The sequence below is a fragment of the Squalius cephalus genome (assembly GCF_949319135.1).
Source record: "Squalius cephalus genome assembly, chromosome: 16".
In the NCBI taxonomy this organism is placed as follows: Eukaryota; Metazoa; Chordata; class Actinopteri; order Cypriniformes; family Leuciscidae; genus Squalius; species Squalius cephalus.
The window spans coordinates 34404537-34422083 of NC_137137.1; the positions used below are offsets into that span (position 1 = coordinate 34404537).

General features: G+C 38.3%; 2 protein-coding genes across 6 annotated transcripts in view; one reads left to right on the top strand and one right to left on the bottom strand.

The window, feature by feature from the left end:
* Positions 1-4388, top strand: part of LOC307173265 (BICD cargo adaptor 2) — a 39542-nt gene extending 35154 nt beyond the window's left edge. The window contains exons 10-11 of one of the 2 annotated variants that reach the window (XM_079896250.1): positions 1423-1636; positions 3602-4388. In XM_079896250.1, the coding sequence (XP_079752376.1) occupies positions 1423-1636; positions 3602-3604 (217 nt within the window). In that variant the 3' untranslated portion in view covers positions 3605-4388. Of the gene's footprint in view, positions 1-1422 lie in introns of both variants that reach the window. The other variant, XM_079896249.1, reaches the window with a different exon arrangement.
* Positions 4389-9673: 5285 nt separating this feature from the next.
* On the bottom strand, positions 9674-17543 carry LOC307173290 (uncharacterized protein). 4 transcript variants are annotated; one of them, XM_079896295.1, is made up of 5 exons: positions 16073-17543; positions 15889-15994; positions 14273-14414; positions 12483-12660; positions 9674-10038 (listed from the first exon to the last, which is right to left on the bottom strand). In XM_079896295.1, the coding sequence occupies exons 1-4, from the start codon at positions 16337-16339 to the stop codon at positions 12624-12626; spliced, it is 552 nt and encodes a 183-aa protein (XP_079752421.1). In that variant the 5' UTR covers positions 16340-17543; the 3' UTR covers positions 9674-10038; positions 12483-12623. The 4 variants fall into 4 exon arrangements, with proteins under 4 accessions (XP_079752421.1, XP_079752422.1, XP_079752419.1 ...); XM_079896296.1 differs by having other exon boundaries at positions 12444-12660; XM_079896293.1 differs by having other exon boundaries at positions 14273-14435.
* Positions 17544-17547: the final 4 nt, after the last annotated feature.

A 17547-nucleotide genomic window follows, 5' to 3' on the forward strand; every position in this document is an offset into this window, starting at 1 on the left:
CATGCTCTGGGCTTTCAGGTGTAGTTAAACCTGCAGTTTGATGAAGGTGTGGCTCTTTAATCGTTCTGTCTGTTAATGCTTTAATCTCACGCTTATTCATCACTCATTAAGATCGACAGCTGTTGAAATCACATTATTTATGGATGAAGAAAGTGAAATTGGTCTTTAAACTAAATTGGCCTGGTGTTGTATGTTCTGTTGAGACACGTTGACTTGCTGTATTTGAAATAGCCTTTTGCACTGAAGGGAAACTCCACCCATAATCCTCATGCCGTCCAAGATGTTTTTTTTAATAAAGATAATCTCTCTGAGAGTCCATATAATGTAAGTGAATGGGACCCTCAATTCAACCTATCATTTCTAACTAACTGTCTTTGTATTGCACTTTTTATTCTTAAAATGCAGCTCAAAGTGCTTCACAAATCAACATAAAAATAAAAACACATTATCAATAAAATACCAAAAAATATTGAATATTATCAATATACTCAAAACAAGAGAAATATGTCTTGACTCTCCTTTTAAAAATATAGATACTTGAATCCTGTTGAATAAAAGAGGCTCATTGCTTAAGATTTACTGTACAGCAAGCCGAAAGACCAGCACGATTACACACATATCTTGACAAACAATCAGAAGTATAAAAATTGTAATGTCCGTTTCAATAGCAAATTAATTAAATCTTTATAAGGAATTCCTCTCAATTTGAAATGTGAATGACCAGTCATATTAATGACGCATGCTCACTTTGATACATATATATATTTATACACATATATCACATTTATATATTGTTTTTAAATAGAAGTACAGTGTAAAAACACGCATGTGCTAGGCTTGCTGTGATACGGTGTTGACTGTGGACAAGATGAGGCCGGTGTTGCGGCTGAACCATTTCTGTTATAGTTATACAAATCATTTAGTTCACAGAACTAGAGAACAGACACTGCAATTAAAAACTGAACGTGTCTTAATTCAGCATGACTGAACGAGAGTCGCAGCAGAAGCCCCTCCTCCTGAAAAGCACACTGTGCTCTGATTGGTCGGCTGGAGCAGTGTGTTGTGATTGGTCGAGTGCTTCGAGTATGTTTGGGAATGTCCCGCCCCTTACCATAACCGCCAGTTTAACACACTACTGACTAACTCAACCAGGCCCCGCCCCTTTATTCTGCGCATTAATTATTATAATGAGGAATATTGTGACGTGTTCCCGGAAGAAACTCAAGACTACAATGGAGGCGTTTCAGGAGTTCAGAAACACTGACACTGATATAGAGAAGAACTGGAGCTTCTTCATGATCAAACAGCAACATCACACACTAAACACAGATGGAGGAAAGCATCACAGGTCCTCTTTAAATCAAATGTTAGTATTTTAAGAGCCGTGATTTGATGTTGTTTATTTCTGTGTTTGTCTGTCAGATGTGACGAGTACGTGACTCAGCTGGATGAGATGCAGAGACAGCTAGCGGCGGCAGAGGACGAGAAGAAGACGCTGAACTCTCTCCTGCGTATGGCTATCCAGCAGAAGCTAGCGCTAACACAGCGGCTGGAGGACCTGGAGGTCGACCACGAGCATGTCCGCCGCGGACGCGCTAAAACCGGCTACTCGCGCGCTAAATCCACCCCGTCCGACGTAAGTCTCCCCGCCGGGGCTCGCGCCGATCTGGGAGCGCCACTCGTGTTCTGCAGCGAGAAGTACAAGATCTACTGCGACTGAAGCCGCGGCTCATGTATAAAGCTCCACTCGCGCGCTCTTGCTTGCTCTCCGCTAACCCATACGATGTGTCCGTGTGTTTAGCGCTGCTAGCGTTCTCATAGCCAGGTGCATGTTGTAGAGCTAGCTTAGGGGCAGAATGATGTAACGTTTAGTCTAAGTGTGTTTCAAACCGAATTGCACAGCGCGTTTCTAGATTAGACGTGCTAGGGAGAGCTAGCCATGTTGAATTGTGATGATGTCACAAGTCAATAGCTATTTGCCCTTTTTCTTCTGTCCATCTCTCTCCTGCCTCTGAAATCAGCAGCCCGTCCAATCAGGTGACTCGTGTTTACAAGCCCGAGCAAACGATATGCAAACCTCCTCCTGTCTCGTTGACATGCAGGAAAACCCATTGAATTGTGCCATTTTTTTTTTGCGAGAATTTAAAATAGCATCAACACGACGGGTTGGAGAGTGAGCGTTTTCAGCGATGTCACTCGTGAGGCAGGCGGGAACGACAAGCGTACATACACATGAATCAGCCAATGGGCTTCTGGCTTGCTTTTTCGTAGATGTCAGTGGCTGCAGATCTATTTCTGAAAGCTTTAACATGTCGTAGACTTGATTACCTTTACTTGACGCGCGGCTTTACGCGGTGAAGGGCTTGTCACATGCTCATAGTGATGTCATAATGCAAGGCTGTTTGTGTTTCTACATTGCAGATGAACATTAGCGAGGCCTTATCTGTCGTTTCTGTCTTCTGACGCGGCAAACTAAATATTTCAGGCTGGTTTTCTGGCGGAAGATAGACATTTATCCTAAATCAGTGGCGAATAGGGTTCAGATGATCATATTCTCCTACTTGGACTCTACCTTTGCTTTGGGAATCTGTCAGTAGGTTACGAATGAAATGAAACTCTCATCTCCGTATAGAAGGCTTTCACTGGTTTGTGTTTGCGATGTGCGAGAGGTGAAGAGGTCGACAGTAAAAACTGAAACGAAAGTTCATAATCTGCCTGGAAGCTGATGTAGATTCATGCATTGTGAATCGCTGTATTTAAAGGGCCAGCGCACATTTTAGGATCTTCAAATTGACAGCAGTGTTAAATCAAACGCAAAACTCGTACGTTCTCAACGTGCCTCGCTAGATTATTGTTATTCATTTCTTTACATTTATTTGAACCGCCACAGAAAAACACAAACGTCTCATTTGTCTGGCATGTCTAACAAAAAAGTCGTTCATTATTACATCATTTATACGAGTCAGTTTTAATCACCGTCACATTTATTTCTACAACGCGTGATACACGGGACAATAATGATCAATGATGCAAACAATTAAATAACAATTAAAAATCACAGTAACACTTCACTTAAAGCCTTTATGGATATTGCATTATAAAGGTTATAATAATGCATTACTCCTTTTCATAAATAATTGTAACCAAAGTTAAAATGCATTATAATATTTGCAGATTCTGAAATTGGTTGTTTGTCATGTGTTTTAATGCATTATATTTTCTAAAGGTGTAACTAAGTATTATAACTGTATTTAGAGACCATAAAAAATTAAAAAATACTTTTATAATGCATTAAATGTAAAGGCTTGAAGTAAAGCGTTACCAATATCACCATTTAAATGATTTGAGAGTTGGTCTTCGGCTCGCCAAGAGGAGTTAGTGTTTTATTTTATTTCTATTTTTGACTCTTTTCAAGCATTAGCACAAACTGCATGCTGGGCTTGGGTTTTCAGTGCTGTGAGGAACTCTGGCTTTCTGCTGATCTTCCACACTAACTTCAGTTTGGGGTGACTAACACCGGGTTCCCGTTGAGCAGAAGCAGACGCCGTGTACGTTTAGCCGTCATGCTAACTGCTATTATTTCTGTGTGTTTAATTTGCAGTAACGTTGAGCCTGGGAACGACACACACTCCTCCACTGCCTGCAAATCCAGAGTAATGTTTCTTGGACTTGCGAGAGAAAAACTGGATGTCTTTTATTCGTAATCTTTTTTTAAGTGTAGTTTCACATTGTAAGCTCATGCAAACGAGTACATTCAGGGAAGCCAGAGCTCACAAAGTCCTGAAACCTTTAATGCTTTTGATTGGAGTCAAAAGAAAAGAAAACGAGCTGATGTTCTTTTCCTCAAAACATTCATCAGTTTTGAGATTTTATAGCCTCTGCTCTTTTAATATAAGCGTATATTGCTTTTTATGATATAGTTTGATGTGTTCTGGTTCACGCGTCGGTTCATTCATTTTACACTAGTGTTGTATTTCTTTATAACTCTCCCAGTCTTTATGAAACGAGTCTGTCGGATTATTCCTGTGATTTTACTGAAATGTTCCGCTTCTCACTTTTGTTTTACTGCCATGTTTTAAACACAACCACAGGCGGTCCGATGCTGGGATTTTATCTATTTATTATTATTACGTATTATTATTTTCACTTTATAGGAATGGTTCAAAGTGAACAAATAAAAGCATTACGTTGTGGCTTAATCTGATCGGAAGTAAAACCAGCAAATTGATGATAAACTGAATGGACTTTTTTGTGTAACGCCTCACAAAAAAGGTTCAAATAAGAATGAAAAATACAGCATTTATTAATGTAGGTTCATTTCTTCATGTATGAATACATTTTTAAGTTAACATTAGGTTCTTGTATTGTGAACAACAGTATATCCAAATATTACCCTGGATAGGGATGCACGATATATCGGTATCGGCTGATATCGGTTCATTTTTAATGTTATCGTTATCGGCCTGATAAGAAAATTTGTCCGATATATAAAAACCGATAAACAATGTATTATTTCCTCCAGCTGAGGCACTTCAGATGCTCACCGTTCAACATGATAGTTTTAAATTGCTTAAAATATGATCAGAATCACTTCAAAAAAGGTAAAAATGTGATACAAGTCTGTCATATCGGCTACATAAAATTATCACGAGAACATCATTATAATTCTGTGTTTGAGACGTGGATTTAATGGTGAGGCTTTTGTTTTAGTAATCAGGCTCTCAAATATGATATAAAAATGTGGGTTTAGATTTATCGGCCGATATATCGGTTATCGGCTTTCAAATATAAAGAGTTATCGGTATCGGCCGATATATCGGTTATCGGCTTTCAAATATAAAGAATTATCGGTTATCGGTATCGGCCGATATATCGGTTATCGGCTTTCAAATATAAAGAATTATCGGTTATCGGTATCGGCCGATATATCGGTTATCGGCTTTCAAATATAAAAAATTATCGGTTATCGATATCGGCCGATATATCGGTTATCGGCTTTCAAATATAAAGAATTATCGGTTATCGGTATCGGCCAACATGTTCATATCGGTGCATCCCTAAACCTGGATGAACTAAGTGTGTAAAACATTGTTGCTGACGTTAACGTTCCTTATGGTTAAGTGTTACTGGTTCTTCTTTTATTGATTTCAAGCACCTTTACACGGATCACTGACCTCCTGCATTCTGCACAAGAGCATTAAATTAATTCCAAATTGGAATGCTGTAATTCTCTCTTAACTCTATTGTGCCAAGCGTCGGCACAGCGTCCGATCAGAATCCGATCAGAACCCTCAAGTTTGGTCCGTTTTCCGTTCATGATCCTCATTCTGACCATTAGTGCCTTTTTTGTTGTTGTTGTTTTTCCGGAGAGAATCCTAGCTTAGCGTTTAGTTTGTGTTTTATTGTTCTCACTCCTTCAGGAAGAACAGCGGATGGCTTGTTTTAAACTCCGCAGCAATAAGAAGACATTCATTCTGTTTTCTAAGGGTGTGTGGAGATATGAACCATTAGAGAAATGAAACGGATTGTGCTGAATTCGTCAGGTCAGTGATCTTAATCGCAAATTCAGGGGTTTTAGAAAACGTTATTTTTCGTCAGACGGTGGGAAGCCAGAGTTATCGTTCTTTTGCCTCGACATGAACAGAACGAGTGGTTTTGCTGCCGGAGACTGGTGTTATTCTAGCTGTGTACGGTGAGGTAGGAGGTCATGTGATTTATTGATAGTATTGTTAACAATGGTGAGAAAGCTCGTGTCTCTTTCTGTCCCGATTGTTTATTATTATTTTTTTGTTTCTTTGTTTTTTTATTAAACATTTTTGACATGGTTATATGAGCATTACAACTTCAGGAAACAGAAAACACGCTGCATCAACAAGCAAACGGTGCCACGAAAGTCACATTTTGTTTGTTGAGGCGTAAAATTAATAAACACAGTCAGCGCAGAAAAACTAAATTAAGTGCAATTACGAGGACATTAAAGTTACGTGGTTAATAAGGTTTTCTGTTTGCTGGAAGTGATGGCATTGTGATATTAGCTGTGGAAGCTTATTATTGGAAACTCTTATTATTGTGTTCCAGTATTGATCTATAAGGATCTATAAGTTTGATAACTTTATATACAATAACATTCATTTGATATGTGGTCAGCACTGAACTTTATGATGTGCATTATGATGTCAGATGCATGTTTCTCTCGGCTATGAGGCTTGTACACAGAACTGAAAACAAACGTACAACTCCAAAGACTTGGAAAAAAAAGACTCAAATAATTAGTTTTTAATTGAACTAACCGAGTTAAAGTGTTGTTTTCTATAGTCTGTGTAGAGGCAGTCATGCTGGGAAAGTCAGTAAATGCAAATAAAAAGTCACTCAGAGTTTGTTTTTTTGTGTGTTTTTTGTGTGTTTGTCACAGGCCGGTGTGGTTTAAAGGGATAGTTCACTTTGAAATTAAATTTTGGTATGTTTTAGCTTACCTGAAGGGCATCCAAGATGTAGGTGTCTTTGTTTCCGCAGTAGTTTCAATTTTGATATTTTTAGGTCAAACCGTTCTTGTCTGTCAGTCATATCATGCAGGTCTGTGGTCACTGTCTCAAAGAGCATGCACAGAGTCCAAATTAAACAATTCCCCATCGTCCAAATTAAACAATTCCCCATGGTAAGTACACATTGATGGTCTAAGACACGAAACGAGCGGTTTGTGTAAGAAAACGAACAGTATTTATATCGTTTTCACCTCTTATAAACCAACCACGTCCAAGTGATCTGAGGGCGCGGGCGCTTCCTGGTGTGTGACGTGTGCGCAGACTGGTGCATAGATATATATACACTAGATGTCGCCTTGGCTACGGCAGTTCATTGGAACGAATGTCTTTAATGCGACATCTAGTGTATATATCTATGCACCATTCTGCGCACACGTCACACACCAGGATGCGCCCGCGCCCTCAGATCACTTGGACGTGGTTGTGTTATAAGAGGTAAAAACGATATAAATACTGTTCGTTTTCTCACACAAACCGCTCGTTTCGTGTCTTAGGCCATCAGTGTGTACTTACGATGGTGAATTGTTTAATTTGGACGATGGGGAATTGTTTTAATTTGGACTCTGTGCATGCTCTTTGAGACAGTGACCATAGACCTGCATTATATGACTGACAGACAAGAACGGTTTGACCTAAAAATATCAAAATTGAAACTACTGCGGAAAAAAGACACCTACATCTTGGATGCCCTTCAGGTAAGCTAAAACACACCAAAATTTAATTTCAAAGTGAACTATCCCTTTAACTTTTAAATGCATGAATGTTTCGCCAGTCAAACACGGATGGCTCTCTTACTGCCGCTAGAGTATAAAACCCTCCTGATAATTTAATAACAATAACAAAATAATAAAATAAAGCATATTTCGATCGCTTTTGGAGCTTTAAAGGGTTAAATTCGAGCACATGCATTTCCCATCATCACTGTCCTCGTCAGAGCTCATTCGGCATCGGGATCTCGAGGCACGGCCGTTCTTTTCACGATCCTGTCTTACAATCACAAACGAGGATTTATAAATCCTGAGAGAGAGACGAAAGAGAGGAGGAGAGAAAAGAAACAAAAGCATACAACATAAAAGCTCAAAGGGTGGTTTGTGTGACAGCCTCAACAAGAAAACCCTTGTGGATGTAACGGCTGACTTTGGTGCATCACAGACAAGGTCAAGGGTCAAGTCAGACTTATTTATAAAGCACTCTTTACAAGACTGATTGTTTCAAAGCAGCTTTACTGAGATTACAGGAAAATAATGCAACTAAGATTATTTCTAGAAGAAAACAGCATCACAGTCCAGCTTAAGTAAGTTCAGGGATGGTTCATTTAGTTTTTTGTTAAAAATTAATTTAGTTTGTGTGTGTGTATATATATATATATATATATATATATATATATATATATATATATATATATATGCTCTGGAGTAAACCATGATGTCATCGTCCAGCTCAGTCCAGTTCTCATATAATGGTGTCAATGTAGGCAGATCAATATTATTGTTAAATATTGAATTAAATGTTGGACTTTCTGGTCTCTTTTGGAGGAGCTCATTCACAGTGAAGCACTAAAATGAAAGATGTACTCAAACTGGAGTGAAAATACTTGTGCCAGATGACACACTATGCACTTGTGCTGTAAGTACTCAAGCATGTATGAACATTATCAGGTTATTCTGTCATTGGCTGTCAGAGTCCGAAGCCCCTCCCCTTCTGACAGTCGAGTGCATGAAGAGTCCATTATTACCATACTTCATTTTTTCAGTTAATTAAGTGCATCATCAGGGTATTTAAAGTGCACTATTTCTATTTGGGATTCTCAGTGTGAATAGTGTAAGTACGCGAACCGGGACGCACCTAATGACTTTTTTTAAATAAAATTTATTTAAATTATTTTTTGTATATTTGTATTAATATTAGACTTTTTAATTGATTTCATGAATTTTAATGGTGAAATCACTGAAATGATTTTGTTAAGGTCCCCCTGTAGTCAATAATTGTATCCTTTAAAACTCATCTTTGATCACCAAAATGACATATTTAAGTTTTTTTTCTTGAAAACATTCTTCATGCCTTAAAATATCTTGAATGTAACTCAACACCCTTGCCTCATTTAGTATGCGCGGTTCTATGAATATGCAAATGAGCCCCGCCTCCACTCACTCAGTCAGCTCAGAGATCCACTGGTTGACGATCACTCGTTGATCTGATTGGTTACAAGGTAGTTTGTGACGTCAGAAACACCAGCGATTTCAAAGCGTGTTTTTGAGACTGTCTTTGGTTCACTGCAGTTTTAAGGAGGAAATACTCAGCAATGGTGTCGACTTATGAATTTACACATGGTTTGTCTTAAAGCACATTAAAAACACCACATAGACACATAAACAACATTACAAGCTGGATTTTCACCACAGGGGGACTTTAATAATTTTTCTTTGCCCTGTTGAAGCTGATTATGAAAGACTGCACGTGGGGCTTTGTTCAGTTCCAGTGGTCAAGCTCACAAAAGCCTTCAATCAGTCGAACTCTTGAACGTTTAAGCAAATTATTTTGTATGTTCCTGCTGTGGTAAGTTTAGCCTTAATTCTCCTCAGTTATCACTGACAAAAGTTGAAATTATGACTTTTTCTCTCAAAATTATCACGTGGTATCTCATGTGGCCGATGCTGTCAGTACAGAAGCAGGACTGAACGAGTTTATTGATTATGGATCATTACGGTCCGGCACTGAGAGGAAGATCTGTCATAAAGCCATATTCATGCCTCTTCCTTCCTCTTGATGGATGAGTCCCAGTGGTTCCTCTTATCAATAATATCTAATGTCCTTGTCATTGACCTTATGCATCATTAAATATCAAAAAAAGCATATGAAAATATGTAAATGAGGTAAGGAAATTGTTTTCTACTTCTTTTAACAGTGTATTGTCATGTGAGTGTCATTCATCTATTAATAGGGTCACATTACAATAAAATTTCAAAGCAGTTTCACAGTAATAAACTGAGGGAAGAGAGTCAATCATGCAAACTTCATCAAATTTGATAAACGTGTGCATAATTGTGCACAGATCCGCACTGAGTTCCCAGTAGAAGCAGCGCTGTGAGCATGAGTTTATATGCAGGTCTCCAATAAAGGAAAACATTTTTGCTTTGTGCTATTGGGATTTTATTACCACTTTTATGAAAACACAAATTACACTCCTGTAAAGCACTCCTTCTCTCATGTTCACACACACACACACACACACACACACACACACTGGTACACCCATCAATCATCATGGAGACTTCCCATAGGCGTAATGGTTTTATGCTGAGCTGATGATTTTTCCACATAACTCCCAGAATACACTGCATTTTTAACACTTTAGCCATTGAAGTTACAGGGAGATCTGGATGTGCTGATGATGTAGGGGTGGAGAGAGACCTGCACACACACACACTCTGGGTCTAATCAGCGTCTTCAGGAGAGATTGAAGCTTGGGCTCTCGAGAACATCGGGTCTTTATAACCTGAGAGAAACGAGAGATGGAAATTAGCAGTCAGATCACAGCACACACTGGGTTAACACACACACACTCTCAGATCACACACACACTGGTTTAACACACACACACTCTCAGATTACACACACACTGGTTTAACACACACACTCTCAGATTACACACACACTGGTTTAACACACACACTGGTTTAACACACACACACACACTCTCAGATTACAGCACACACTGGGTTAACACACACACACTCTCAGATTACAGCACACACTGGGTTAACACACACACACTCTCAGATTACAGCACACACTGGTTTAACACACACACTGGTTTAACACACACACTGGTTTAACACACACACTGGTTTAACACACACACTGGTTTAACACACACACTGGTTTAACACACACACTGGTGTAACACACACACTGGTGTAACACACACACTGGTGTAACACACACACTGGTGTAACACACACACTGGTGTAACACACACACTGGTGTAACACACACACTGGTGTAACACACACACTGGTGTAACACACACACTGGTGTAACACACACACTGGTGTAACACACACACTGGTGTAACACACACACTGGTGTAACACACACACTCATCACCAGGGCTGTTCGAGCTTCATCATCTATGAGCTGCTGTTCACATACTAAATAAATTCATCGCTGTAATGCGTCTGATTGTTACGGTCTATTGATATTAGATTTTATTTTTTTTAATTATTTTATAAATTGTATTAATTTATTTTATTTGTATTAATTTAGAAAGGGACAGTACATTAATCAACATTCAGATTACTGTAAATATATCCAAGCTAACTCAAAGGCTAATGTAATGCTGTGAACTAGAACCACAAAATCATGTTTCTACTATATATATATAAGCATTTAAGTGTTGGCTGTAATAAAAACATTATGGATTTTTCAAACACACTAAATATTGAAGAACAGGTTCAGTAAAAACACAATGAATGTGTAATATAGTGCATATCTTTAGCAAAACGCTCCTTTTCCTGGCTGACTGTAGACCGGACACTGAATGTGTTTTCTGAGGTAAATGTGATATTACAGTTATTGTTCTCCAGCTGTTATTAACGGTTGAAACACGGATTAATGGATTACACGAGACATGATTGATTTCAGGAAGTTAATCTGTGTCTTTCAACACTGAGGTTTATTTGCTGTTGTAACCAGTAATAGAGAGACAGAGATGATCAGTTCATCCGTCACACACACACACACACACACACACACACACACTCTTATGGACAGAATCTGAAACAGAATCGTGTTTCTTAAATACAAAGTGATATTTAAAAGAACTTGTGAAGAAATGCCAGAGATTTTTTTTATTATTATTAAAATTAGAGTGTGATTTTTTTTTTTTTTTTACTTTGAGCAATGATGGAGCTATAATAGACTCTTCTTATGAGCATATAAAACAAAACAGCTCCTTGGAAAAAGTGAAATGTAGCCTAATATTGTAGTAGTTATAAAAAAAGGTCTATTTTTAGTTCAGATTAACATTTGAGGGCAGCAATTTTATTCATAATGTCAAAATAAAACCGACGTAATGTTACTTGAAGGCATTATAGCCTACTATTCCTGCCAAACTTCCATGGTTGCAGTTAGTGTTACTACGGTAAATCCATGGTGAATGTTGCAGATCTGTGGACACTGGATAGTTCATTCATGGCACAATGTTTCTTCCTGGCTTTACGCACTGTTTGATCCGTTAATAACGGAGAAATGTGGATGCTTCTCACTAGATCTCGCAGCGATGTTATTACTTCTGTGGCGAATTCAAATGCTTTCTTTACTGGATCTCTTAGCGCTGTGTAGTAACAGTGTCACATGATCACGATCGGCTCGCGCTGCTTTGGTCCAAACTGATAAACAACGGTCCGTCAACCACACAATAACGAGTAGCTCAGTTTCGTTCCGCTTGCATTACGTTTGCCATTTGATGTCGGACAATGTTGTGGTCGCGCCAGCGTCTCTTACATTATGAGCGCGCTTGCCACGCGCGACCCGCCTACATTTGAAATAACGACATATTGGTCGGCAGGAAAAATGGCCCAACGAACCGTTCGGTTTGAAAATGCGTACCGAACACCGAACCGAATTCGGCTAGGTTTACATCCGCGCTAAAATATCAAGGTGAAAGTCATCATAGCTTGAGTAGTATAGACCCAGCTCCCAACCCAACTTTGAGAATAGATTAACGGCGATATTTTTTTTTATCGCCCGATAAGAGTCTCACGTTAACGCCGATAATGGCCCACCACTAATTAAAATCGCGATATCGATATTTTTGTTACCCAGCCCTACTACGCTTTTTTCCCTGAAAAGTGAATATTCCCCTTTTTGTGCTTCAGAAATCTGCTCTCGCTCACTCACACTACGGTTCATCTCGCTTCTGAAATGAAAGTGTCGTACTTGTTTCCTCCACATCGGCTCCTCTCCGGCTCTCCGGATGAGATGTGGGAATCTTCCTCAGGATTGGGAACGCAGTGAACCGTCTCTCGACAGACACTCTCCATAATCGGCTCTTCACCGAGAGCTTCAGACTGGCTCCTGTCACTCATATTCAGCGCTGTGTGGCCGACACAATGTCCTATGCAAACAACAACAACAAATGATACACATAATCACTGCCAAGAACGGCAACTGGAGCACGTCACAGTGAACCCAAACTCTGCGTTTAGGCTATCCGCCTCATAGATATGAGAAACAGGCATATAGAGAGCTTGAAATGTCTACTTTTAAACTAACCGATACGAATCCAAAACAAATACTGGTAACACTTAATTTTACAGTGTCCTGTTACACGTTACATGTACTTACCGTAGTAATAACAGTAAATGATGCATAATTACATGCAACCAAATCCTAACCCTATAGACCTTATGTAGCCCCGCCCCTTTTCAGCGCTGCGCTCGTTGTCTTTTGACTTCCGGTTTTATTTTCACAGCGATATTGCGTATATATGAATAAGCGGCTCGTTTTAAAATCTTCCCGGTCTACTGACATTTGTTAAGACATCTGGTTTAAACATTAATCCTCATGATAACTTTCGTTAACTTTTGTTAACTTTATATTAAGTAAATCCACTTCAAAAGCTAATTACTCCTGGACAGCAATGCCATAGAAATATACAGAGCGACTGGAAAAACGGAAGTTCAAAGACAATATTCTAAAGATGGCGGCGCCCTTGTTTCTCTGGTGCATAAGGTCTATAGTAAGTACATGTAGTTGCTTAATATTACTCAGTACTTGGATATATAATCACACTGTAACAATGACATCTTAAAATAAAGTGTAACCCAGATTGCTCACTGACCGGGGTTATTATAATTCACTTAAACCAATTTAAAAAACTTCCGTTGCTTAAAATAAAACTTTTAATGGAAATAAAAGGTAACCATTTATTTTCCCTGTTACACATGTTGCATGTACTTGTTAATATGCATAATTTACTATAATAAGCCACTAACCCTAAATTAAACCTTATTCTTAACCCTATATTAAATACATGATGTTAATTATTATCACTCAGTACTTACATGTATAATTACACTGTAACACAGACACCTTTAAATAAAGTGTATCTGAATAATACATTAACAAACACGAGTGCTTTGATGGCACAAAAACACATTTACTTTATTTACAAAAATATTAAAATCAACAAATTATGTTTTTTTTTTCTTTGCGCAAACCAAGCATTCGTGCGCTTCATAAACTGAGGTTAAAGCACTGCGTCACATGATTACTGTAATGATGTCTTTAGTTGCGTAGCCTATCAATGGAGGGACAGAAATCTCTCACATTTCATCAAATATCTTCATGTGTGTTTCAAAGATGAACGAAGGTCTCACGGGTTTGGATCAACATGAGTGTGAGTGATTACTGACAGTATTTCATTTTTGGGTGACCTAACCCTTTAAATGTCAGTACACAAAGACATTAAGTGGGACCAAAAATAAAAACTAATTAAAAAAATAAATATATAATAGTATCTTAAAGGTATAGTGGAGGATCTTTCTGAATTTTAGATAAGACCCGCCCTCTCCACTTTTTTAATGAGTTTGATTGATTCACCAGAATGATTGACAATTAGGAGGACCAATAGTATAGGTGATCCACCCGGAAGTAAAAAACCCTCCACTATACCTTTAATGATGCTAAAATAACACTGTTGCTGACTAGGATCGTGAATTACTCACTTGTAATCGTCTTGTGTGACTTCAGGCTCGTATGTGAAGTCTGTCTCTTCTTTGACTGTCGGCATCGAGTCGTTGTTTAATTCAGCGTCTCTTCTGTCCGTCCCGGCCGTGGATGATCCGCTGACGGGCTTCACCTGAACCGCTGTCACACCACAGCACACCGCTACATCAATCACTCAGTTTAATAAACTGATAAACCTGAACTAAACACTACCTGTGGCAAGCCCTTTGACTTTTTATCAGTCGCAGGATAGGAATTTGTGATATCAACAATTTAGTTTTCACTAGTAAAAATGTTCATTCTTGATATCAACAATAACGTCATCACTCGCAGAAATACAAATTGTTGATATCAAGAATTTAATTTAAACTAGTAAAAACTATAATTCTTGAGATCTGCAATTGTATTTTCATTAGTTAAATGTCACCATAGGTTGCCATTCAAAATCAATATCAAGATATCAATAATTTCATGTCATGTATCAGAAATACAATTACTAGTAACTATATCAATAATTACATGGTTACAAGTAAGCATATAAGATCCTGATATCAAGAAATCAATTTTCACTAATTTAAATATTAATTCTTGATATGCATTTCAACATGTTACATGTGTTATTTCTGATATCAATAATTAGGAGAGTAATTTCAGGTATCTAAAATGGCTCTTACTAGTAACAATCACATTTATGACATCAAAAATTAACATTGCCACTGGTGACAGCCGAATTATTAATTTCAAAAAAGATTTTTTTACTAGTAGCAATTCAATTGTTGATGGCAAGAACTGACACTTGCCATAGTAAACACGCAATTACTGATATCTATGGCAAGCCGTTTTAGCTTAAATTGTACCCAGCGTTACTCGTCGTAATTGCATTTTTACTAATAAGTATTCAATTATGGAGCTCTACAATTCAATTCTTACTAGTAGCAATTACAATTAGAGAGCTATACAATTCCATTTTTACTAGTAAAAAACGAATTAAAGATATGTATAATTGCAGAGCTCTGTAATTGAATTAAAGATCTCTGCAATTGCATTCTTACTAGTAACAACTGAATTAGAGAGCTCTATAATTGTAATTGCTACTAGTAATAATTGAATTGTAGAGCTCCGTAATTAAAAATGAATGGAAGTCAATGGGAACATATGACTAGTAAAAATTAATTTGTAGAGCTCTCTAATTGGAATTGTTACTAGTAAGAATTGAATTGTAGAGCTGTCTAATTGAATTCTTATTAGTAAAAATGCAATTACGACGAGTAGCAGCTAACGCTGTGTACAATTTAAGCTAAAACGGCTTGCCATAGATATCAACTATTATGATTGTTACTAGTGAGAATTGTATTTGTTAGATGTGAAATTGAAATTTTAACTAGTATAAGAAATCAATTATTGATATCAACAATTGAATCTGAATGACAGCCTATGGTGACATTTAACTAGAATAGTTTCTACCAGTTGAAATGTAATTCTTGATATAAACGATTCGTACATTGCTGACATCAAGATATAGCATTTAGGAAGTGAAAACTCACAAATTCATATCCTGCGACTGATTAAAAGTGAACACGGCTTGCCACACACACACCACCGACCCACACCTCACCTTTACTCCGTCGCTTCGGCCTCGGTGTGGAGAGCGACGCCTGAACCGAAGCGCTTCTCCTCGGGGTTTGATCGCGACACTGGCAGCCCACATCTCGCGTCAGCGGCTGTCGGACACACTCTCGATCAGAACTATATGATATAGGAGTTATTATTATGATGGTGATGAGTCTGGATACACGTACCTTCGCACTGTGTTCTGCACCGACCGTGTAGACTGACGGAACCGCGGTGTTCTTCAGGTAAAGCACTTTCGCGAAGCCCATTTCGTACTGCGTTAAATTCTGGAAACACTCGTTGGTGAAATGCCTCGAACACAAACGCGAATTCACCGTCAATCCTTCCTCCTCAAAATGCAGAAACTCGAGCCAGCGGACCCGCAACCAGCGAGGTCTCGGGATACTGAACAGGGTTTTGTTGGGAACGCAGCCGAAAACGCACCTCTTAGCCATTATCACCCGCAACTTCAGCTCTTTAACGACAACAACTTATTCTTCTGAGGTTTAATGGCGGTTGGTAAACCAGCTTGAGTGCTTTACCGCCACTAACTGGAAAGGAGTGTGTAGCGCCGAAATGAGAGGGGGGAAAAAAATAAAAACTGAGCTATGTGTGAAACTTCACTCCTTCACACCAAGAACGATAACTATAAAGATAACTATTAGCATATTATAAGCGCGTGCTTGTCTGCCGCTTTAAATGCTCGCGCTCGTTACAGCAGGGTGGATTCTGATTGGCTGTCAATGTTTTTATCGTTCATCAACTGGATAAAGTCGTTCTTAAAGTGATTCCAACGATATCGTTTCTCCGTGCCGTTATCGTTATAGCGATGCCGTGAACTCTGCTAGTCTTTAATATTGAGAACGATTTTTTTTTAGAACTATATTTATCGTTATTTTAGTTATCGTCCTTGGTGTGAATGGTTTTGCTAAACTTTATGGAATATTGCTGTATTAAGCACAAATGATTTATTCGTACGGCACAATAACTAAATGTATTTATTTTTCATATTGTGTAGAATGAAGAAGCAGACACTCGAGTGTCCCAGATAGCACCGACTATTTGATGTCCATTTTACATCTGGAAGACGTATTTTTAAGAGTGTTTGCTCATCTGCAATACGTCTATAGGACGTTTCCTGTCAGATGTCAAATAGACGTTTAGAAGATGTCTTTAAGATGTAATGATTTAGAATGTATGTTAAACTGACATCTTCTAAAGAAACGTCTATTTGACATCTGACTGGAAACGTCCTATAGACGTATTGCAGATGAGCAAACACTCTTAAAAATACGTCTTCCAGATGTAAAATGCACATCAAATAGTCGGAGCTATCTTCTGTCGTCTCTGTTTGGCTGAAATATTGCCCCGTTTCATGTTTTACTATTAAACAATGAATGATTAAGACCTAAATCAGCATTTTTCAACCCTGTTCCTGAAGGCACACCAACACTACACCTAATCTAAAACATATCTGATTCAACTCTTCAGCACATTAGTACACACTCAAAAGACTTATTATTAATGGGTCAGATAAGCAAGACTCCGGGAACAGGGTTGAGAAGCACTGGACTAATGATCATTTCAGTAAACTCGAACTTGATATGGGAAATAATCAGACATATTTGAGGAGTAACTCTCATAAACTCTGAAAAGATTCAAA

Excerpts from the sequence above, each read along its gene's own strand:
- LOC307173290 (XM_079896293.1), bottom strand. The coding sequence starts at position 16,339 with ATGGCTAAGAGGTGCGTTTTCGGCTGCGTTCCCAACAAAACCCTGTTC. Across the intron at positions 14,436-15,888 it reads GCCGAAGCGACGGAGTAAAG|CGGTGTGCTGTGGTGTGACA; the intron begins GTGAGGTGTGGG and ends TGATTGATGTAG. Across the intron at positions 12,661-14,272 it reads GTCACACAAGACGATTACAA|GACATTGTGTCGGCCACACA; the intron begins GTGAGTAATTCA and ends TTGTTTGCATAG.